Source organism: Grus americana, chromosome 18, assembly GCF_028858705.1.
Source record: "Grus americana isolate bGruAme1 chromosome 18, bGruAme1.mat, whole genome shotgun sequence".
In the NCBI taxonomy this organism is placed as follows: Eukaryota; Metazoa; Chordata; class Aves; order Gruiformes; family Gruidae; genus Grus; species Grus americana.
The window spans coordinates 4,079,785-4,097,566 of record NC_072869.1 but is presented as its reverse complement, the minus strand read 5'-3'; the positions used below and the strand labels follow the sequence as shown (position 1 = coordinate 4,097,566).

General features: G+C 42.9%; 2 protein-coding genes and 1 non-coding gene across 17 annotated transcripts in view; 2 read left to right on the top strand and 1 right to left on the bottom strand.

The window, feature by feature from the left end:
- Nucleotides 1–1,581: 1,581 nt before the first annotated feature.
- Nucleotides 1,582–1,654, top strand: TRNAR-CCG (transfer RNA arginine (anticodon CCG)). The gene has a single exon. It is a non-coding gene; the product is annotated as a tRNA-Arg (tRNA).
- Nucleotides 1,655–4,481: 2,827 nt separating this feature from the next.
- C18H17orf58 (chromosome 18 C17orf58 homolog) lies at nucleotides 4,482–10,702 on the top strand. The gene is made up of 5 exons (XM_054846176.1): nucleotides 4,482–4,631; nucleotides 6,544–7,170; nucleotides 7,292–7,372; nucleotides 8,879–9,070; nucleotides 9,662–10,702. The coding sequence occupies exons 1-5, from the start codon at nucleotides 4,502–4,504 to the stop codon at nucleotides 9,847–9,849; spliced, it is 1,218 nt and encodes a 405-aa protein (XP_054702151.1). The 5' UTR covers nucleotides 4,482–4,501; the 3' UTR covers nucleotides 9,850–10,702.
- A 2,077-nt stretch (nucleotides 10,703–12,779) lies between these two features.
- BPTF (bromodomain PHD finger transcription factor) overlaps nucleotides 12,780–17,782 on the bottom strand; it is a 58,827-nt gene continuing 53,824 nt past the window's right edge. For 13 of the 15 annotated variants that reach the window (XM_054846159.1, XM_054846166.1, XM_054846168.1 and 10 more), the window contains 2 exons: nucleotides 16,966–17,152; nucleotides 12,780–14,797 (listed from right to left, as the gene is read on the bottom strand). In XM_054846159.1, coding sequence (XP_054702134.1) covers nucleotides 14,761–14,797; nucleotides 16,966–17,152 — 224 coding nt within the window. In that variant the 3' untranslated portion in view covers nucleotides 12,780–14,760. Of the gene's footprint in view, nucleotides 15,546–16,965; nucleotides 17,153–17,782 lie in introns of all 15 variants that reach the window. The other 2 variants (XR_008579706.1, XM_054846161.1) reach the window with 2 other exon arrangements.

The window sequence follows — 17,782 nt, the reverse complement described above, 5'->3', positions numbered from 1 at the left end:
TCCTGAGACTCTCATCTCCTGGAAATGTAGCACACAGGAATTTAAAGAAAATGGGATGTGAGATTGCAATTTAAAGCAATTCAACAGCAATCAGAACCAATCAAAATTAAATCGTACAGAATAACAGTAAAAGTATGCCCACCCTTGTGGCACGCCCAGAAAATCAACAGATTGGGATTTTACCAGATAGGTTTAGCCTGTTTACAAGGGACATAATACAAAAGAACACCCTGTTTCACAGGAGATGTAATTTAAACCATAAAACCTGGGGGAAAAACATGACTCTGCCAGCAACGCAGGCACTTCAACATCTATAATGTACAATTCAGGTTAGAGAAATGTCAGAGACGCACATTGATACATCTGCGTGTTAAACCATTACATTAAACTATTTATACTGATCTGTAGGTGCACATATTAGTTGACAAAAGACATATGCAGAAGGCGAAGAATTACCAGTGACATCTTATATAGTTTGTTTTGGGCCTTACAGCTCTGAGCTTTGCAAAAAAAAAAAAATTAAAAAAGCAAGAGTATTTAAGCAAGAGTAGGGAAGTCAAGAGAAGGGAAAGCACATCAGTCACAGAGATGTTGAAAAGAACTGTAGTTTAGCAGAAGAAAAAGAGGGTTAAAAGTAGGAATTGAGGTAAAACACCTGGTGCGTCGAAGGATGGGAGGGCCAGCGTGAAGAAAGTCTGCCGGGTCATACATTGCTGGTGAGTGCACAGTCCGGAGCAGCATAACCTGGACAAAGGATCAGGGGGAGCACAGGGATGGTGTCCCAGGCCAGGGAGAGGGCTGTTGGTGAGTTGGGAACTCGGGGAGGCCGAGTACTGCGTGCTGCAGGCCAATACGGGACAAACATGCCTTGGGGCAGGCGGGAGGTGTCATGGCTTGAAGGGCCTTTACCAACACAGGGAAGCGACAGCGGCAGGCTGGGCAGCTGGAGCGAATGGCCCCACAGCGGCCAGGCTGGGGCTGAAGCAATGGCGACAGCAGGGGCAAAAACCACCGTGAGGGGAAGATGCCCTGTGAGGGGAGACAGCTGGGTGCAGAGTGGGGCGAAGGGCAGCGCTGCACCGGAGTCAGCAGGAGGGTTCGAGCAGTGGCGCGAAGCCGGACGCCAGGAGGCCCGTGAGGGGAAGCGAAGCATTAAAGTCGGGGGTCCCGAGAAAAGGGCGGTTACGGCCCGAAGAGATCGCCTGAGGCGGGCACGCGCGGAAGGGACAGAGGACGACATCCTCGCGCCACACAGAGGAAGCTAACGGCTGCCGGGGGTGACAGGCTCTGAGCTCGCGCGAAGCGGGAGGGGCCGAGGGCACGAGCCCACCCCTAGAGCTAGCGGCGGGCTCGTGCTCGCACGATGTTGGGAGGGGCGGGGCCTCGAGGCCCGTCGGGGCGGACAGCGCTCTGCCCAATGGTGTGCAAGGAGGGAGGAGCCGGGGCGGAGCCACGAAGGGGCGTGGCAAAGAGGCGGGCGGGGCCGTACCGTCACGAGAGAACGTGAAAACTCGCTTAGGGGCGGAGCCAGCGCCGTCGGGCGGGGCTCTTACTGCGCGGCGCTTGCAGCTTTTGCTGGGTGACCCAGTGGCCTAATGGATAAGGCATCAGCCTCCGGAGCTGGGGATTGTGGGTTCGAGTCCCATCTGGGTCGTACCGCACACGTTTTGTGGCCCTGCGGGAGATGCAGCGCGAAGCTGCCTGTTGCCTCTCCTGAGGGCGCGCAGCACAGCACGGTGGTAACATCGCCCACCCGCAGCCCCCAACACTTTTAGCCGCGCCACCCACTGCCGCAGCGGCCCGGGCCGGTGGAGAAGTTCCGAAGCAGAGGCAGCAGCTCGGCATGCCGCTGGCGCGGGCCCCAGGCGCGGCCTCAAATTCCCTCAGCAGGGCCCTCGGCAGCCACCGCCCTGTCAGCGGGACGCCTGCCCGCGCCGCGCCGTCTGTCCTGCCCGCCGTCACCGCCGCCCTTCCCAGGCGCCACCGATCCTGGTGCCGCCGCCGCCGTCTCCCTCCTTCCCGCGGGGATCCTGTGGCAGCGCAGCGCCTCCGCCCGGTGCCGGTCTCTGGCGGGAGGACGGAGCGTGAGGCGGCCGGAGCGAGCGTCGCCGTGGCCGCCGCAGATTTGTGGCCGAGCGTGTGGCTGGTGAGTGTCCCTGGCTGCCGGGAGCCCAAACGAGCCGGAGCCGGTTCGCGGGAGAGCGGGTCTCCTCCAGGCGCTGCGGACCTGAGGGCGTGCTGGCCGGGGAGCGGGGGCCGTCGCCGTGTCTCGGCCACGGTCGCGTCTCTGGGTCGCACCGTGGGTCCTCCAGAGCCGTTGTGGTAAACGTGTAGGGGAACCTGAGCGTGTAATTGTAACTCCTGCTGCTGCCAGGACAGCTCTCTGCAGGCTCTTGGACTACGACGTGGTCATTGCGCTGTCGGTCCCCGTTTTCCTCAGACCAGGAGTCCCGCACGGAAAGCTTTTCCCCTCTCCAGTGCTGCTGGCATACCTGTGGCTTCTTGAACGGTAGACATACTCCAAACGCAAAGGACAGTTCCTTTTAATCAGATCTTGTCCAAGTAAAGAGTCTGGAGAAACTCATTAATACAGACATAGCCATACGGTAATATAGGTTGAGTTACACTACCAGCTAATTTAAACAGAAAACTTCCTGGAGCACAGAAGATCTGCAGGAAGGACACTGACACATCCATCCATCCATCCATCCATCCTCAGCACAACCATCAACAGCACGAGCCTGTCACACTCGTGACTTCTCTTCCTTGCTGCAGGTACACATGCTGGTCTAGCAGGTGATGAGGTACATAAAGAACATATGAGCTCACCTCTGCCTCATCCTTAGTTTAAATTCTTATTTCCTAATAGCTATCTTGGGATACTTTTGGATTTAAAATGTTTAAAATAAAAAAGGAATATGAAGATTAATAAATGCTGCAGTAGAAACTTAACACGCTAACAGATATGTTAAAATTCCATATATTTTGTGTGCTATTCTGGCTAATTTTCTGTATCTTCACCCATAGCTGCCTGAGATAAAGCTCTATACTTTGAAGAATTTTATTAATCTGCTTAATTAAGGCAGTACAAAACAAACAGTGTTTAAACTAGTCAATAACTGGACCACGTGACACAGGCATTACTGATGGGCAGATTTTCTGTTGGGGATGAGTTTCAGGAGCTGGGATGTAGTGCTTTTGTAGGTCTTTAAGTTATTAGTTGCACCTGGCGTGGTTTAACCTGGCAGGCAGCTAAAACAACCACACAGCCGTTCGCTCGCTCCCTCCTGCTCCAGTGGGATGGGGAGAGAATCAAAAAGACAAAGGTAAGACTTGTGGGTTGAGATAAAAAGTTTAATAGGACAGAAAAGGAAGATGGTGATAATAATAGAGTATACAAAACAAGCGATGCACAGCACAATTGCTCACCACCTGGAGCCAATGCTCAGCAAGTTCCTGAGCTGTGCCACCTCCCAGCTGACCCCCCCCCCAGTTATATACTGAGCATGATGTCATAAGGTATGGAATATCTCTGTGGCCAGTTGGGGTCAGCTGTCCTAGCCATGTCCCCTCCTGCCTTCTAATTGGCAGGGCAGGATGAGAAGCTGAAAAGTCCTTGACTGCTTGGCAACAACTAAAATATTAGTGTGTTATCAACATTATTCTCATCCTAAATCCAAAGCACAGCGCTATACCAGCTGCTAGTACGAAAATTTAACTCTATCCCAGCTGAATCCAGGACAGCAGCTTAAAGGCATAAACCAGTTCACTAACTTTCATGACATCCAGTAGCAGCTAGTGAGCTAAACTGTCACAATGGAAATCTTGTCTAGCAATAAGGTCACTCATTTCAGTTGGGAACACAGGGATAAGCCTACTTAATTCAGTAATCCAAATCAGAGTTGGCTTGGTGTGTGAAAATTTGCAGAGTTCTTCATGTTAGCAAATACAGATTTAAAAATAAAGCTTTATCCAGGGTCAGCAGAGATGTCCCTTGGACAGGACAGTAACTACAACATTTTTCAGTCTGAAAAGAATCACTGGAAAGGGCTTCTTAAACTAAAAGAGATTACCAGCTGTGTAACTGGAGGTGGCCAGAAATACCTAAACATGTTTTAGTGCAATGCACATCCTTTACAGATGCAAAATTACAGTGGTGATGCATGTTCCAGCATCTATCAGTTGCACTTTATAATGTAGTTCTCCATATCCAGTAAACCCATATTTGTTCTGTATGATTTTCTCTACAAAATGCCATAGGAAGCAAGACCCTCCCCCAAAATAAAAATCTTGCTAAACCCAGGCATCTATATGTTACTCACAGAAATGCAGGTGACTGCGGGCAGTATAGACCTGTGTGCATAGGGGAAAGGGGTGCCCGTGCGCATTCCTCCTAGGCAGGGGTAGTGGGAGGCTAGCGGGGACGGCGGCAGCTTGGTCTTGCTCCAGTGGGTTGTCCAGTGAGTGATTCCTGTTTCCCCTAAGGCTGCCTCTCATTAGCATGAATCGGGGGAAGGGCATAAAAAGACTCCAGTTCATTTTGTGTCTGGAAAAACTTTACTTCAAAATGACAACCAAAGTGTTCTGGCTCCTCTGCTTTGTCATTAGATCATCTTCCAGCTCAGTGGCCGGTAAGTCTGTTAACATTCAAAGTGGGGCTGGGGCATATTTGCCTTTGCTATCAGGGGAGGCTGAACACATTACTACAAATTCTTGCCTGAGCAGCCCTCTTCAGCTGTAGTCTTTTCAGCAAGTGGTAGCAGTAGTCCCAAAAGGGCTCAAGACAGAAACATTTCAACATGTTTGTGGGATGGGAATGTAAATTGCAATATTTGATTTGTAACCATTTGAAAGAATTAAGAGCACCTGCCAAAAGCAGGCAGCTAGCTGGTGCCATGAATCCTGCTAGCCATCATTCAGCAATTAACGTTTGACTTGCTTCTGCATGTGGGATTTTTTTGATTCGTATGTGACCTTTCCCTTTCAGTCTCTTTCCCCTCACCTGTAAAATCCAGATTTGTAATTTATTTCAACATGTTCTGTGCTGTCATGTGTACCTGCAGCAAGCTGTCCTGCAGATTTTATTTATTTTTGTTTAGTACCTCTCTGATGGTACAGAAAGAAGATATACGTCTGTTCCATTGGGAGGGAGAAGTTCAGGAGCTGATTATCTTGGAGTTGCATTTCTTAGGTTGCGAGAGCTAGACAGGAATATGCTGGTTTAGGGAAATGAATCTCAAGGTCCTGAACGGATTGAGTAAAATGAACTATTTCTTGTTACAACCCATGACTGAGAAGGCATGATAAACTGGTAGAAAAGTATAGTTATAAACCCAAGTCCAAAACACCTGTTCAGAGTTCACAGCTTCATATTGAAATATCTCCAAAATACCCTTGCCTATTGCTTTCTTTAGCTTGGACTTCTTCCACCCCGTTCTTCATGGACATTCTTTTGACTTTACGTGTGGCCAGCCCAAATATCAGGGAATCTTTCCCATGACAGCAGCTGGTGAGAGCAAAGGGGGAGAAGTGGCAAGGTCAGCAGTTGAGTCAGTTATAGAAGATAAACCGGGACGTTGTTCATCTGTGTATGTCAAATATCTCTTTTCACATAAGGAGTTAGGATCAGCCTCCTACACAATGCTAACCACAGGCAGTGAACACCCAGACAGCGGCTGTGTGTGGGTGAACTGTTTTAAAACTGTGCTGGCTAACTAAAGGCATGCAGTGAAGGACTAAAGTAAAGGGAAAACTAATAGCAAGAGGAAATTTCTCTCTTCCCAGGCTAAATGGAAAGTCATTTTGCTTTGTGAGGTCCAAATGATCAAGGTGAAGGTATAAACACTTAGGTGACTGTCCAGCTTGCGTGAACAGTGTCATTAAGCCTTTCAATTTTTCACTAGATTCCCAGACACTTCCTTTCTTTCTCAACCCTTGTCCTCTCAACTTCAGAAAAGCCTTGAAATAACTGTTACTCAGCAGCAATAGCCTAGCTACCAGACTGTGGTACTACTACTATACAACTCTGTAGTGCAAAAGTCAGAGATCCAACACTGCGGATAAAGATCTTTTCAGTAGCGTTCAAAGCCCAAAGCCGCTGAAGAGTCCAGATGACATTGTCAATAAGGCATCCCATGGATGGGAAAACCAAATAGTTCTGTTGTCATGGTCTTTTAAACAAGCATCCCAAATGGCAATGTGAACCTTGTTTCCTCGGATGCTCCCTGGAGATTCAGGCTTTTGAGAAAAGGGTTTGTTTATAAGTCATGTTTTTAATTTGCAACAATAATAAAGTAAAAATGCAAATCTCCTGTGTTTTGCTCACACAGCTGCGCTCTCTGTACTGGACCTTCTACGTCTGAGTGCAGAAGAATGAGGAGCTCTACTGTATTTCATCTGTTGAACAATTTATCAGTTACATTGTCATGTTGTTGAAAGCATCACTTATGGACCTGAGTCTCAAATCTGCTAGGCACTTGCCATTCAGAAGCACGCAGAATAAAAAAATTAAAATGCTAATTTGCTCTCCTCTTTTGTACATAGGATCCCTGCCTTCTGCTGAGAAGCCCAGCCAGGCTCTCGGCAAAGATGCTTATAGTTCAGCAGACGCTGCACCTGGCCAAGTCAAACTGCCAGCCTGGGGAACCAGCAGTGCCAGAGAGAACCACACGGAACGCTGGCTTCTGTCTCCCGCCGATCTGCAGCAGTCAAACCCTCCTGAAATCATCTCCCTCTCATCAGACAAAACGAAACGCACCAAGCCTTCTCTAGAAAACAGCACAGGGCTGAGGAAACACCTCTTGCAGTATGGAGGGGCCCTGCCTCTGGAGAGCGTGACTGAGGGGCCTTCTCCTGCCTCCTTTGACTTCAGCCACGCAAACAGAAAGCACACGGATAGACGCCTGGCTGAGGCTGCCAACAGCGTGTCAGCTCACTTCCATCATGCAGCATCTTCCTATCAAAAGATGACATCCTTAGTGGAGGCTTATCCTTTTCTAGACTCTGGAGCAGTGGAGTCAGATGATTCTAACACACTGGATCACTTCAACCGACCAGGCAAGATAATCCTCTATAAACATACTGATCCCTTGAAAAAGATCACCAAACCCTCCTGGGTCACCAACCGCCAGTCATCCAGCTTGCCGTACCACTTCAGCACACTAGAGAAAGGTAAGGGATAGACTGCCCTGGCAAGGGATATGGTGAGCTTCCCAAGGGCTGGGTGGCCCAATTTAGATGAAATATCCCAAAAGGGCCCCTTCCTGTCCCTCATTCTACGTGCCTGTTCTAGATGGTGATAAGGAGAAGGCATGTCTGACCGAGTGCAGGAAAGAGAGAGACGAAGTGGAGGCCTACTGCACGAGTGAATTCGGTAAGAACCGCACAGAAAAAGCAGGCGCCACCTGTGATCATCTGTTACTGACTTTTAAGATATGGTTTCACTGGGTGTGTTAAATAATTACTAAGTACACTAAAAGGACCCATCACAGCTCTTTATAAATGTACTACAACAAACGGTACGACGTCGTACATTACCCTTTCCCTACCTTGGTTTAGTATTGCTCTTTTTTCTGTTTCCTCTACTTTCCACTCCTGGGAGGAAGAGAGTCTTCTTGCTGCTGGTCAATTGGTTTAGATACTCTAAGATTAAACATTGTAGTTGTGTTACTTACCTCTTACTATTTAGAGTGAGTTTGTGATTTTGGGGGGCTGAAGTTTCAAATTAAAACCAAAACAGAGAACCAAACAAAAATAAAACTGTGATCCTCTCTGTATAGAGGATTCTCCTTGAAGTTGCTTAGGATTCGATGTCTTTAGTCCTTGTGTCCAAGGTGATGTAGCTAAAGATGGCGAATAGCCTGGTATTTTTGTACTGACTGTTTAAGAGCAAGCATTTTCTGACTGAAATCTTGCCTTGTATTTATGAAGTTGTGAAACAGATACCAGTTTTTTCTCACAGTATTTTAAGAGATAAGCAAAATACATGCCTAGTGGTAACAGATGTTTCCATTTGTAGAATATAAACACGTTACGAGACATCTGTTTTCTCTAAATGGAGAAGTCAGGAAGTGCTTTCTACAAATGCTATATTCTTTAATTTTTACCACTCTCATGCATTCCTGTCAAACACAGGCCTTACAGTGACCTGACCTTTGTTTCAGCCTTTAACAAACAGCTGTCTCATTCATCTCTTCCATTGAAAAAGACACCAGCCCTGGTTCCATTGCAGTCATCAGACAGCGCTTTACATTTCTTCACATTTATAGTGCAGACTGAAGACTAAACGACAAAGTTCTCACTCAGTGAGGCAGCGTGACACCAGTTATAGAAGTCCTCTTTGCCTTACCTCCCTAACACCATTGTTGTTTTCTGATGCCTGTGGTCAGCTCAGCACTTGTCAAAATCAGAAGTTGGGTGGACAGCATGAAGCGATTGAGCGTACATGGCCTACTTGGTGCCCTTGCTTCTTGGTATGACAAGGGCCTTTTCTTTCAAAAGCTGAAATGTTTTATTAGCAGGTTAGCTTTGGACTTCATTGTGAAGTTTTAAATTTGAAAATTTTACTTTGTTAGGTAAATGTGTCCACTTTTTGTAAATCAGGATGGAAAACTATGAAAATCATCACTCTCCTTTCAAACATTTTATAAACTTCACTAAGAAACATCTCAGCCTAAGGTTAGTAACTCAGCAAGAACTAAGGTGATGACCTCATCAAATGTGATTATTTGAAGCAACTCCTATTTTCAAGACTGAGCCAAAGAATTTCTGCTGACACTTACTTTACAGCATTTTAAATGCGAGCCTTCACATATATCCCGAGTTGCCACCAATATATGTAATCTGATGCTTGCTTTTTCCCCCCCCTCCCTTAAAACAGCAGTGAACGGAATTGTTTATAACATGGAGAGACTGGGGAATGGAGTCCACTTGATTACGCTTTTGGTAAACAGCGATGGATTATACAAGATGAGTCGCCTGTATATCACTCCTGATGCCTTCTTCTTTCGAGTTCACATTCTAGTTGTGGATACTTTAAACTGCAGTAAACCGTGTCCAGACTTTAAACTTGGTAAATAATTTCAGCTAAATCCATTCCACTATTCCTCCCGCATGCAGTGCAATTTTAGTCTGCCCTAGTTTAATAGGCTTATCCTGGGTTGCTATGAAAATTTGAAAAAAACCCCACCCAAACCCACCAAAAAAACCCCCTCTTAAACTAGAGAGCTTTTTCCTTCCCAGTTTCTCTAAAAACTTTAAGAGAACCAACTGCGTGAAGTTGTCAGGTAGCAGCATAGTCCTTTCTTAACTTATCATCCAAAATGATTGCAAGAGTTTTCAAGATTGCAAAAAAAAAAAAAAAATTTAAGCAGGAGCTTAGATGATGGCTCTACAATTCTCCTAAATGCAATTTTATCAAATACCAGTATTTCCCTCCAAAAGCTTCAAATTGCAACACAACACAGTAAATCATTATTTCCATGCAAACAGAACCCACAAGTCCCACTGAAGTTCAGGGTGCCACTGTACTAAGCCACACGTTCAGGAAATATTTCTGCAGGGTATGTCTTCACATCTGTTCAGAAATCTGTTGCCCTTAGAGCAAGTGTAGTGAAAAAATCCACGCTTTCTTCACCGCACAGAAGTCTTGCTTGTTTTGCAGGCAGCAGATACATTGTGATGGGTTGGATCTACCACAAGAGACGACAGATCCCTGCAAACCTGCTGCAGTTCCTGCGAGGGCGCCTGAGGCCAGGGGATGGCTTGCTTAGGAGCAGCAGCAGCTATGTGAAGAGATTCAACAGGAAGAGGAACCACAAAGTGCAAGCGGCTCACACTAAGTGTCGATAAGACTCCAGTAACCTCTGGCTAGGACATGGGCAGCAGCAGAATTCACCTACCAGAATAAACCTGGGTTAGCAACAGCAGGAGGTAGTTCTCCTTGCCTCTGAAACTGGTTACAACAGGACACTTGCTTTTGCGCTTTAGCAAATGCGAACAGAGTGTTTCGACTAGGCACCTATGTATTACGAAGTTTAGCACAAAGTCAAGGGAACATTAACTGGTCGTGAATTTGCTCCAGCTGCTTTCAGAGCCACAGGTTATTATTGCCCCCTCTGCTGTAATGTACCCCTAATAATCTGTAGTAATTGTAAAGTAAAATTCTGGAGGTGTTGTTCCAGGCACACAAGAAGAAACTGCACTTTCAAACCCTTAACCCTGAAGAAACGTTAGATGATACCATAGCTTTAGCTGTAGAGGATGTCCTTTGTTTTCACACAATTCTGCCTGAAGTATATACATGCAATTTGATTCAAAAGAACCCAACAAAACTAAGTATCATTTGTATTGTTTTTGATGTCCTCAAACATGTCCATAACACTTGAAGAAAATTACATCATTCTTCAAACAGCTGGATTTTCACACGAAGCATACAAAATAGCTGTGTAATTATTTGAGTGTATGAATACACTAACTGAAAGCCAAGCACGTAATGCACCACACAAATGCCCAATTAGGCTTACAAATAATGGCCCAAGTTCATGCCAAGGAATGCAAAATAAGCACGCAATTGCACGCACGTTCCATATGCCTGGTTACACCATCAGTTCCTCAAAAGCTCTAGAACTGTGTACTGAATGTCGCTTTCCCGTGAGAAATATTACCAAGTTTGTACTTGCACATCAGTAAAGTTACTTTTTGATTCAAAGATAGAATCTTTTAGTACCTTTAATGCGGTGGGATGTAAGAACCTATGAAACCTCTGCAAAGGGGATCTTAATTTTTGCTATTCTGAGTCAGCATTGACAAATCGTAAGTCTTTTAAAGAAACTTAAGAAAACGTTCACGGGGTTCTGGAAGACACAGAGAGATTATGCAACGATATTAAACAATAGCATCTCCTTGTTTGACAAGTCAGCCAGGGATTTAAAGATACATATTTATATGAAAAAAAGTGAAAATGCAGTCTAGCTTAGAAAAATACACATACAGTGATACATATGATGTGACCTGGAACAGGAGGCAGTGGCTTCTCTCAGCATTTTCTGTTTTGAAGCAGAGGTCGTTTTCTCACAGTTCTACCTCTCGTACATGTCTGCAGCTTGAGTTAGTGTCACTGAGAAGCTGCGGAGTAGCGGACAGGCAATAAGTCACACCATATGAAGTATTTCTTGATATGGAATAGGAACCAAATACCAAGAGCCAACATCATATTTTGGGACACAGAAGGCTGTTACTGTAGGACAGAAATTTACTCGTAGCTCATGTCTATCTAAAAAATGTACTGTCTCACTTTTGTTATGTGAAAGAAGAGTTCGCATGGAGCGCAGCATGTATAGATGGAATTTTCCTGAGACTGTGAGGGGGCTTTTGCTTTGGCAGAACGACTGTTCCTGGCAGTGAATCAAAGCACTGGTGTGGACCGGGAGGACAGGAGGTGGAAGGAGGAAGGGTTACATGTGCATCTCAAGTTTGTTTCTATTTTCAGCTGAAGTCCAGGGACTAACCAGCAAGTCCTACAGTCACCCATTTGCCCAGAACAGCAGTTAAGCACCCTTCCCCGCCCCCAAGACATTACTGTAATCAAAACCAGACAAAGCGTGGGTACAAGAATAACATCCACAGCTAGATCTCATTTTGATTATCTCTCGGAAGAGGTAAGTAATAGTATACAGTGCTAATGACATCCAAAGCCGAGTACAATGCCAGTAACTGACACAACGTCTGCGTTGCTCTCGGGTACAGCTATTGCTCTAGAAGCAAGCCTGAAGAGCAGTCGATTCTATGTTCTCTTTTTGCATTACAAAATCATTTTACCTTTCCTTTCTTGCTTGGAAGGTCACTCCTTGCAATGTTACCTCAAGAGCTGAGCAACATGCCACTGTATTTCACAGCCCAACTGAAATACAGCTGGAGCAGGAGCAGAACTACTGCTCTTGCTTCTTACTAGGCTTATCACGTGCTAACTAACATACTGAAGAAAAAATTCCCACATCAAGTGGATTTCCACAGTCTTGCACTCGCTATTACAAAACCCTCACAGGATTAACGATGCTAAAGAGAAGATGGCACTTACATGCAATAGCTGCCGTGGTAATTTCAATACCTTACAGTAAATATTTTTTTCCCCAGCAGGATAAGCATGAAAATTCTGCAGCCAATACACAGAAATCCAGGAGTACAGGAATACTGTTGTCTTCCCGTCTTGCCAGCGGTTTACTCAAGGCTTTTGGAGAAGCCCCAATTTTTACTCTAAATACCCATTAGCTGTTGCATGAACTAAATCTAGACCAAGGATAACTGCTTCAGATTTGTTCAAGGAGACAAAAAGAAAGTCAAGCTGGTACAGCTCCCATTATAAAAATTTGTGTTACCATATAAAACCATTTTGAAACAAATGTTGGAATAATTCACAAAAATACAAAGAGGAGGAGGAGTGAACAGGGATCACAAATCTTCTGAATTTACCCTGCTTTTAAGGAAGGTGGGTATTAATGACAAGAGCTATGTATTTTCAGTCACACCATTTCACTATAAAAGATCACCACTAATACATCAAGAAAAGTACCTCAACCTACTCAGCGGCAATTGAAACCCCTAACAAAGGCTCTCACAGTAAGATTATAACGTATGTATGGATTAGTTCCCTAATTGACCCAATTCACTGGCAATTATATCTGATCTGGCAAAGCCAAGACCTACATACAATACCACTGTCACATGTTTCATTAGAAACACCACCAAATCAATGTCAAACACATTACTTTATTTGTCTAGGATGATGTGTCCTATAAGGTACAAAAAAGTACTCTTCAGTTTGCCACAATTTGTTAAAAGCATAGCAATCTATTGCCTACAGGTAGGAAAGTTTTAAACGATGTCATATATATATTTTTAGATGAATAAATAGTACAGAAATACTGTGAAGTTTTGATGAGATGCAGGATATGTTCAAATGCTGTTAAAAGTTTTTCCTTTTTGCATTAAAAACACAATGCATACAATGTGCAGCATTTTTTTTAAAAGTCAAAGGACAACATAATCTAAACGCTAACTCTTCTTTAACTTTAAAAAGCATAAATGGATTATTGTTTTCACATTGAACAATTATTTTTAATTTTCACATATAGGTTAAATGACAACATTTGTATGTACAAAAAAACCCACTGGTTTTATTAGATAAAATTATCCCAGAAGAACCTGTACACCTGAGCCTGTAAGTGTAAGAAAGTGTGGTCAGTAGCAACATCTTTTTAAGAAAAATAACAGAAGAGGTTCTTGCATAGCAAGGTGTGAGGTTAAACCCAAAAGGAGCTTGTCCATACATCGGGTAAAGCCCAGATCGCTGTAGAACAGAAGTTAACTGTGAATTAGTGCAAAAGCTAAAGTTGGTTGAAGAGCTGCGTACAAACCATGGCTGAGAACTACAGACAGGTCACGTGAGCAAGTCATTTATATAGGCAACGCAAAAGTGATAGATGGGAAAGAAACGGCAACGTCATCTGCAATTTGCATCTTCTTGCGACTTCAATTTATCCCTCACTGTAGTGCTCCTCACACAGGAAACCACGAAGCAGTCCAGAACGCCTTTCGCAGATACAATTACACTTTACATTCCTAGGGTACTTGGCAAAATATCACTTAGTTCAGCGGTGGGCAGTGACATTTCACAAAATCCTTCCTACCACCTTATCCATTACAGCAATTTTGGCACCATTGTAGCAATTTTATAAAGGGATAACAGCTGCTAAAGAATGAAACGTAGTAAACACTACCTTTGGAGCAAAATCAAGTCAGATCTTCCTTGGCCACTTCCCTCCCCTCTTACCTGGAATATCCAAACAGATCCCCAAAGTGTTACAAACATATTAGCGCACACTCAAAGACACCTACGTCTGTGGGGAGAACAATTATCTCCATTTATTTTGTTTCATATACATCCATATTTTGAATTTTAATACAAAAGAAAAAAATTAGAATCTGACAAATGTTTACAAACGAGATACCTTCAAATAGATTTTACTCATTTCAGTCTGGTGCAGAGTAAATGACAAATTGTACTGTTATATTCAAGGCAACAGAGTCTGTAGTCCATGACCACTTAGCCCAACTTTTATGCAAGCTTAATTGTTTTTATCTACCATGAATGATAAACTCATTGTTGATTCCCAGTTCTGTGTGTGTGCACATGTGTACATAGCAGCTCCTTTCATAGAAAGAAAAGACATCTAGAGGTCTTGTACTTTTACCTACAGGAATCATGTTAAGATACAGAATGGATTACATGTAACCGGGGCTGGATTTTATAAGAAAAAATAATTAGCTGACAAATGAGGGCAGCAATAAAAAAGCGTCTTTTTTGCAACAATAAATAAATACAGTCAAAGTTTTCTGTGTGGACTTTAAACCAGCTTCTTCACTGAAGAACAGACGTGGCATTTCCATGGAGTTAAACGTGACCCCATTTACTGTATCTGTTTTCTTGCTCTCTTTCTCTCTCCTTCAACAAAACAAAGTTTTCCTGCTTCTGCCACAATAGTACAACAATTTGATCTTGACAAGAAAGTGGTGCTGCTGATTTTTATTTCTTTGTCCTTTGGACAAAATAAGCCAAGAATAGAATTTGACTGTTGTGACCAATAAAAACGCAGTTTACATCAAGTCTTGTCAGGATAACCTGACTAAAAACATCTGGCTTCTTAATTAAAAATTTTCAGACAACCAGATTCTTGCTCGTGTGTTAGGTTAACACGCTGAACTCTAAGAAGCTGTAGACTGCAGTTTGTTGTTATGGGACCTGCAGAATACAGAAGAAAGTGAAGAATTAAGCACCCTTCGTTTTGGAGAACACAGTTGCTGCAAGGTCTTGCCAAGGGTAAATCACAGCGAGGGACTTACCACCATGCTGCTTCCATTTAATTTTTCCCCCCTTCAGAAAAAAGAACACTTAAAATAATTCTCTCTCAATTTTAAGCACATTTTCTCCTACCGTATACAAATATTTCAGTACTTGTAAAATGCAGTGTGTCAATGGAATATTCCAAAATGCCTGAAATCAGTTTTACTCTCATATTTACATAATAGTAGTCCATCAAAAGGAAAGCAAAAAGACATTTTTAATTGTGAATATGTATAAGGTATACTTTGCTTCAATCTACCAAGAAGGCTTGGGATTAACTTAGTAGAAAAAACTGAACAGGCATGTTAAAAATCACATTTTTGCTAATCAGAGTTCAGCAAAACTCCTCTTTGACATTCACAGTTTTATTAGTGACCGAAAATAAAACAATAAAATACATGGTTTCCAAGATGAATTTTTCATTTTTCTCAATACAGTATTCGAGGAATGGGACAATTTTTTTGTTAATACAGTTATGTTTACCAGCATGGCTGCTGGTAACAAAAACCAAAAACCCAACAACATTTAGACAAATGATCTGGATTTTTAGGGCAGTTTAATGTCATCGAATTGTACAATAAAAGAAAGTGACCCCAACATCCAGTTCTGATTCCAGTTTAAAAGTTCAGACTAAAGATATCACAATCTGCAAGAAAAGAAAGAACATGGATGGTATAAATGAAAAACAATAACAAATAAGATGCAGCAATGAAATTAGCGTGCAAGCAGTGACTGCTGGATAACCAGCTATAGCAAGATGACAGAAACATGAGCTGAAAACTACCCGATAAAAATCATCAATACAGTATGAAACTGGAAAGAAAAATGCTGGACTAATTCATTTGATCTCATCCCTTCTTATCAGTCCTACTCTTGGTGCATACAGAAAAGGCCCCATCCCTGGCAGTGTTCAAGGCCAGGTTGGATGGGGCTTTGGGCAACCTGGTCTAGTGGAGGGTGTCCCTGCCCATGGCAGGGGGGTTGGAACTAAATGATCTTTGAGGTCCCTTCCAACCCAAACCAGTCTATGATTCTATGAAAATCGGACAGCTTCCACAATAACAGATATAAAGTGAAGCTTTCAATTTAGTTAATTACAAATTGATATAATCCTGCATGAATATCTTAGACTAGCAGTCTGTTATGGTTTTGACTGGACAAAGTTAACTACTACACATAGACAATTTCTGAGTAACGCTGAAAGGCATCCAACATTTGTAACTTGGTTACAGTTGGCTCATGTTGGAGTACAGCAGTGACAGAGGACAAATCTGTATATTCCGTTAGTGTTTTGAGTAAGCTGGGTTTAGGAGCAGCTGTAGGAAATACCAGGTGATAATTTGACTAGTGCCACAGAACTCCCATGCACATGTTACTAGGCAGAATCAACAACAGAAAAAACTGTAGTATTTTTTTTCAGGAACGTCTGTGTTAGGGAAATACTCTACATTGATCCTTCTACAGAAAAACATTAAAAAAGAAAGTTTGATTTTTAAATAGTAAATTTTGAATGCTGTTTAGTTTTCCACACCCTACTTTAAACCTTACTTATTCCCTCTGTTTCAAATATGGTAAGTTACAAAAAGATGAGAGAAGTAGTAAAAACTAAAGCATTTTAATTTCTTTCACTGGATTATAAGCTTCACAGAAGGACTGTCTCTTTTTAGCATCTGAAAAGTATTTACTGTGCAGTAGAGCATTATCAGAACTCAGAACACTATTTGTCCTGATCAGAAATTACTCTCATTAAGTTCTCTGCAGCAATGACTTGAAGTGTCACTCAAATTTTCTACACTTATGATGCTGCCCAAATTTGCATCTAACAGCTCATTTTGAACAAACATTACAAAGTAACCTCCACAAAATCATACTTAAGCCTTAATTTTGACAGGAAATGACAGCTGGCTATTATAGAACAGATTTGGTTTTCCTTTAAAAGAACAGCAGTTGCCCAGGAAAGTGCACGGAGAGGCAAATCCCTGTATGAACGCAAGGTAAGCTTTTAAAGCAGTAAGGAGATTTTAGAGGACAACAGAACATCTATGATTAGGAAGACTTTAGCTTACCTGCTTGCCTTAAATCCTTTTAGTTTCTGTACAAAGAATGATTCAAGAACTTCTGCACATTGGTAAAAAGGGGAGTCACTTGGATTGTAGTAACGACAGTTATCAAAAATTTTGGTCATATCTGCCACAAACTCCGTGACCTTTTTGTAGTAACGTTTCAGTATTCTTTCTTCCATGGTGGCAAGGTCTTTAAAGAAACCAAAGATTATTAAAATGAGACATTTTCATCCCCAGCAGAAGTTCACATTGTGGGAAACAAAGCCTATCTAGGTTAGCTGCTTTTCCAGGAATGCTGGTTGTTGAGGTGGTGACACCAGCAGGTCTCCTTCAGAATAAACACTTATGCATGAGTATGTCATGCGCAGCTAAATTAAAACACGAGTATCAAAATGACCTTAGAAAACTTGGGTCTTTGCAGGAAACTATTTGCTTTTTCTGAGGAAATTATGGAAAAAAATGTCAGACAATTGGGATTCAGTTACTTGTATTTTATTTTTTTACAGCCCCCACTGAAACAGTCATATGTGTACATGTAACAGCTATCTAAACCTTCTGATCATTTTTTATTTGAATTCATGACTTGCTTTGAATGAATCATCAATTTGCACAGGCATGTGCACACTACCACATGGCACAGATGAAAGATTTCAAGTGCAGGACCATGCAAAATGCTCGTGGCTCTCATTCGTACTGACTAGACACATTAATGAGACTGGAATGGTGAAGTAAGCAGTAATTGTCCTATTGTAATGCAAATGTAAATTAAAGAGAGGGAGAGGAATGAGAACTGCCGATTATAAATATAGCTGTCTAAATG

Excerpts from the sequence above, each read along its gene's own strand:
- C18H17orf58 (XM_054846176.1), top strand. The coding sequence starts at position 4,502 with ATGAATCGGGGGAAGGGCATAAAAAGACTCCAGTTCATTTTGTGTCTG. Across the intron at positions 7,171-7,291 it reads CTTCAGCACACTAGAGAAAG|ATGGTGATAAGGAGAAGGCA; the intron begins GTAAGGGATAGA and ends TGCCTGTTCTAG. Across the intron at positions 9,071-9,661 it reads GTGTCCAGACTTTAAACTTG|GCAGCAGATACATTGTGATG; the intron begins GTAAATAATTTC and ends CTTGTTTTGCAG.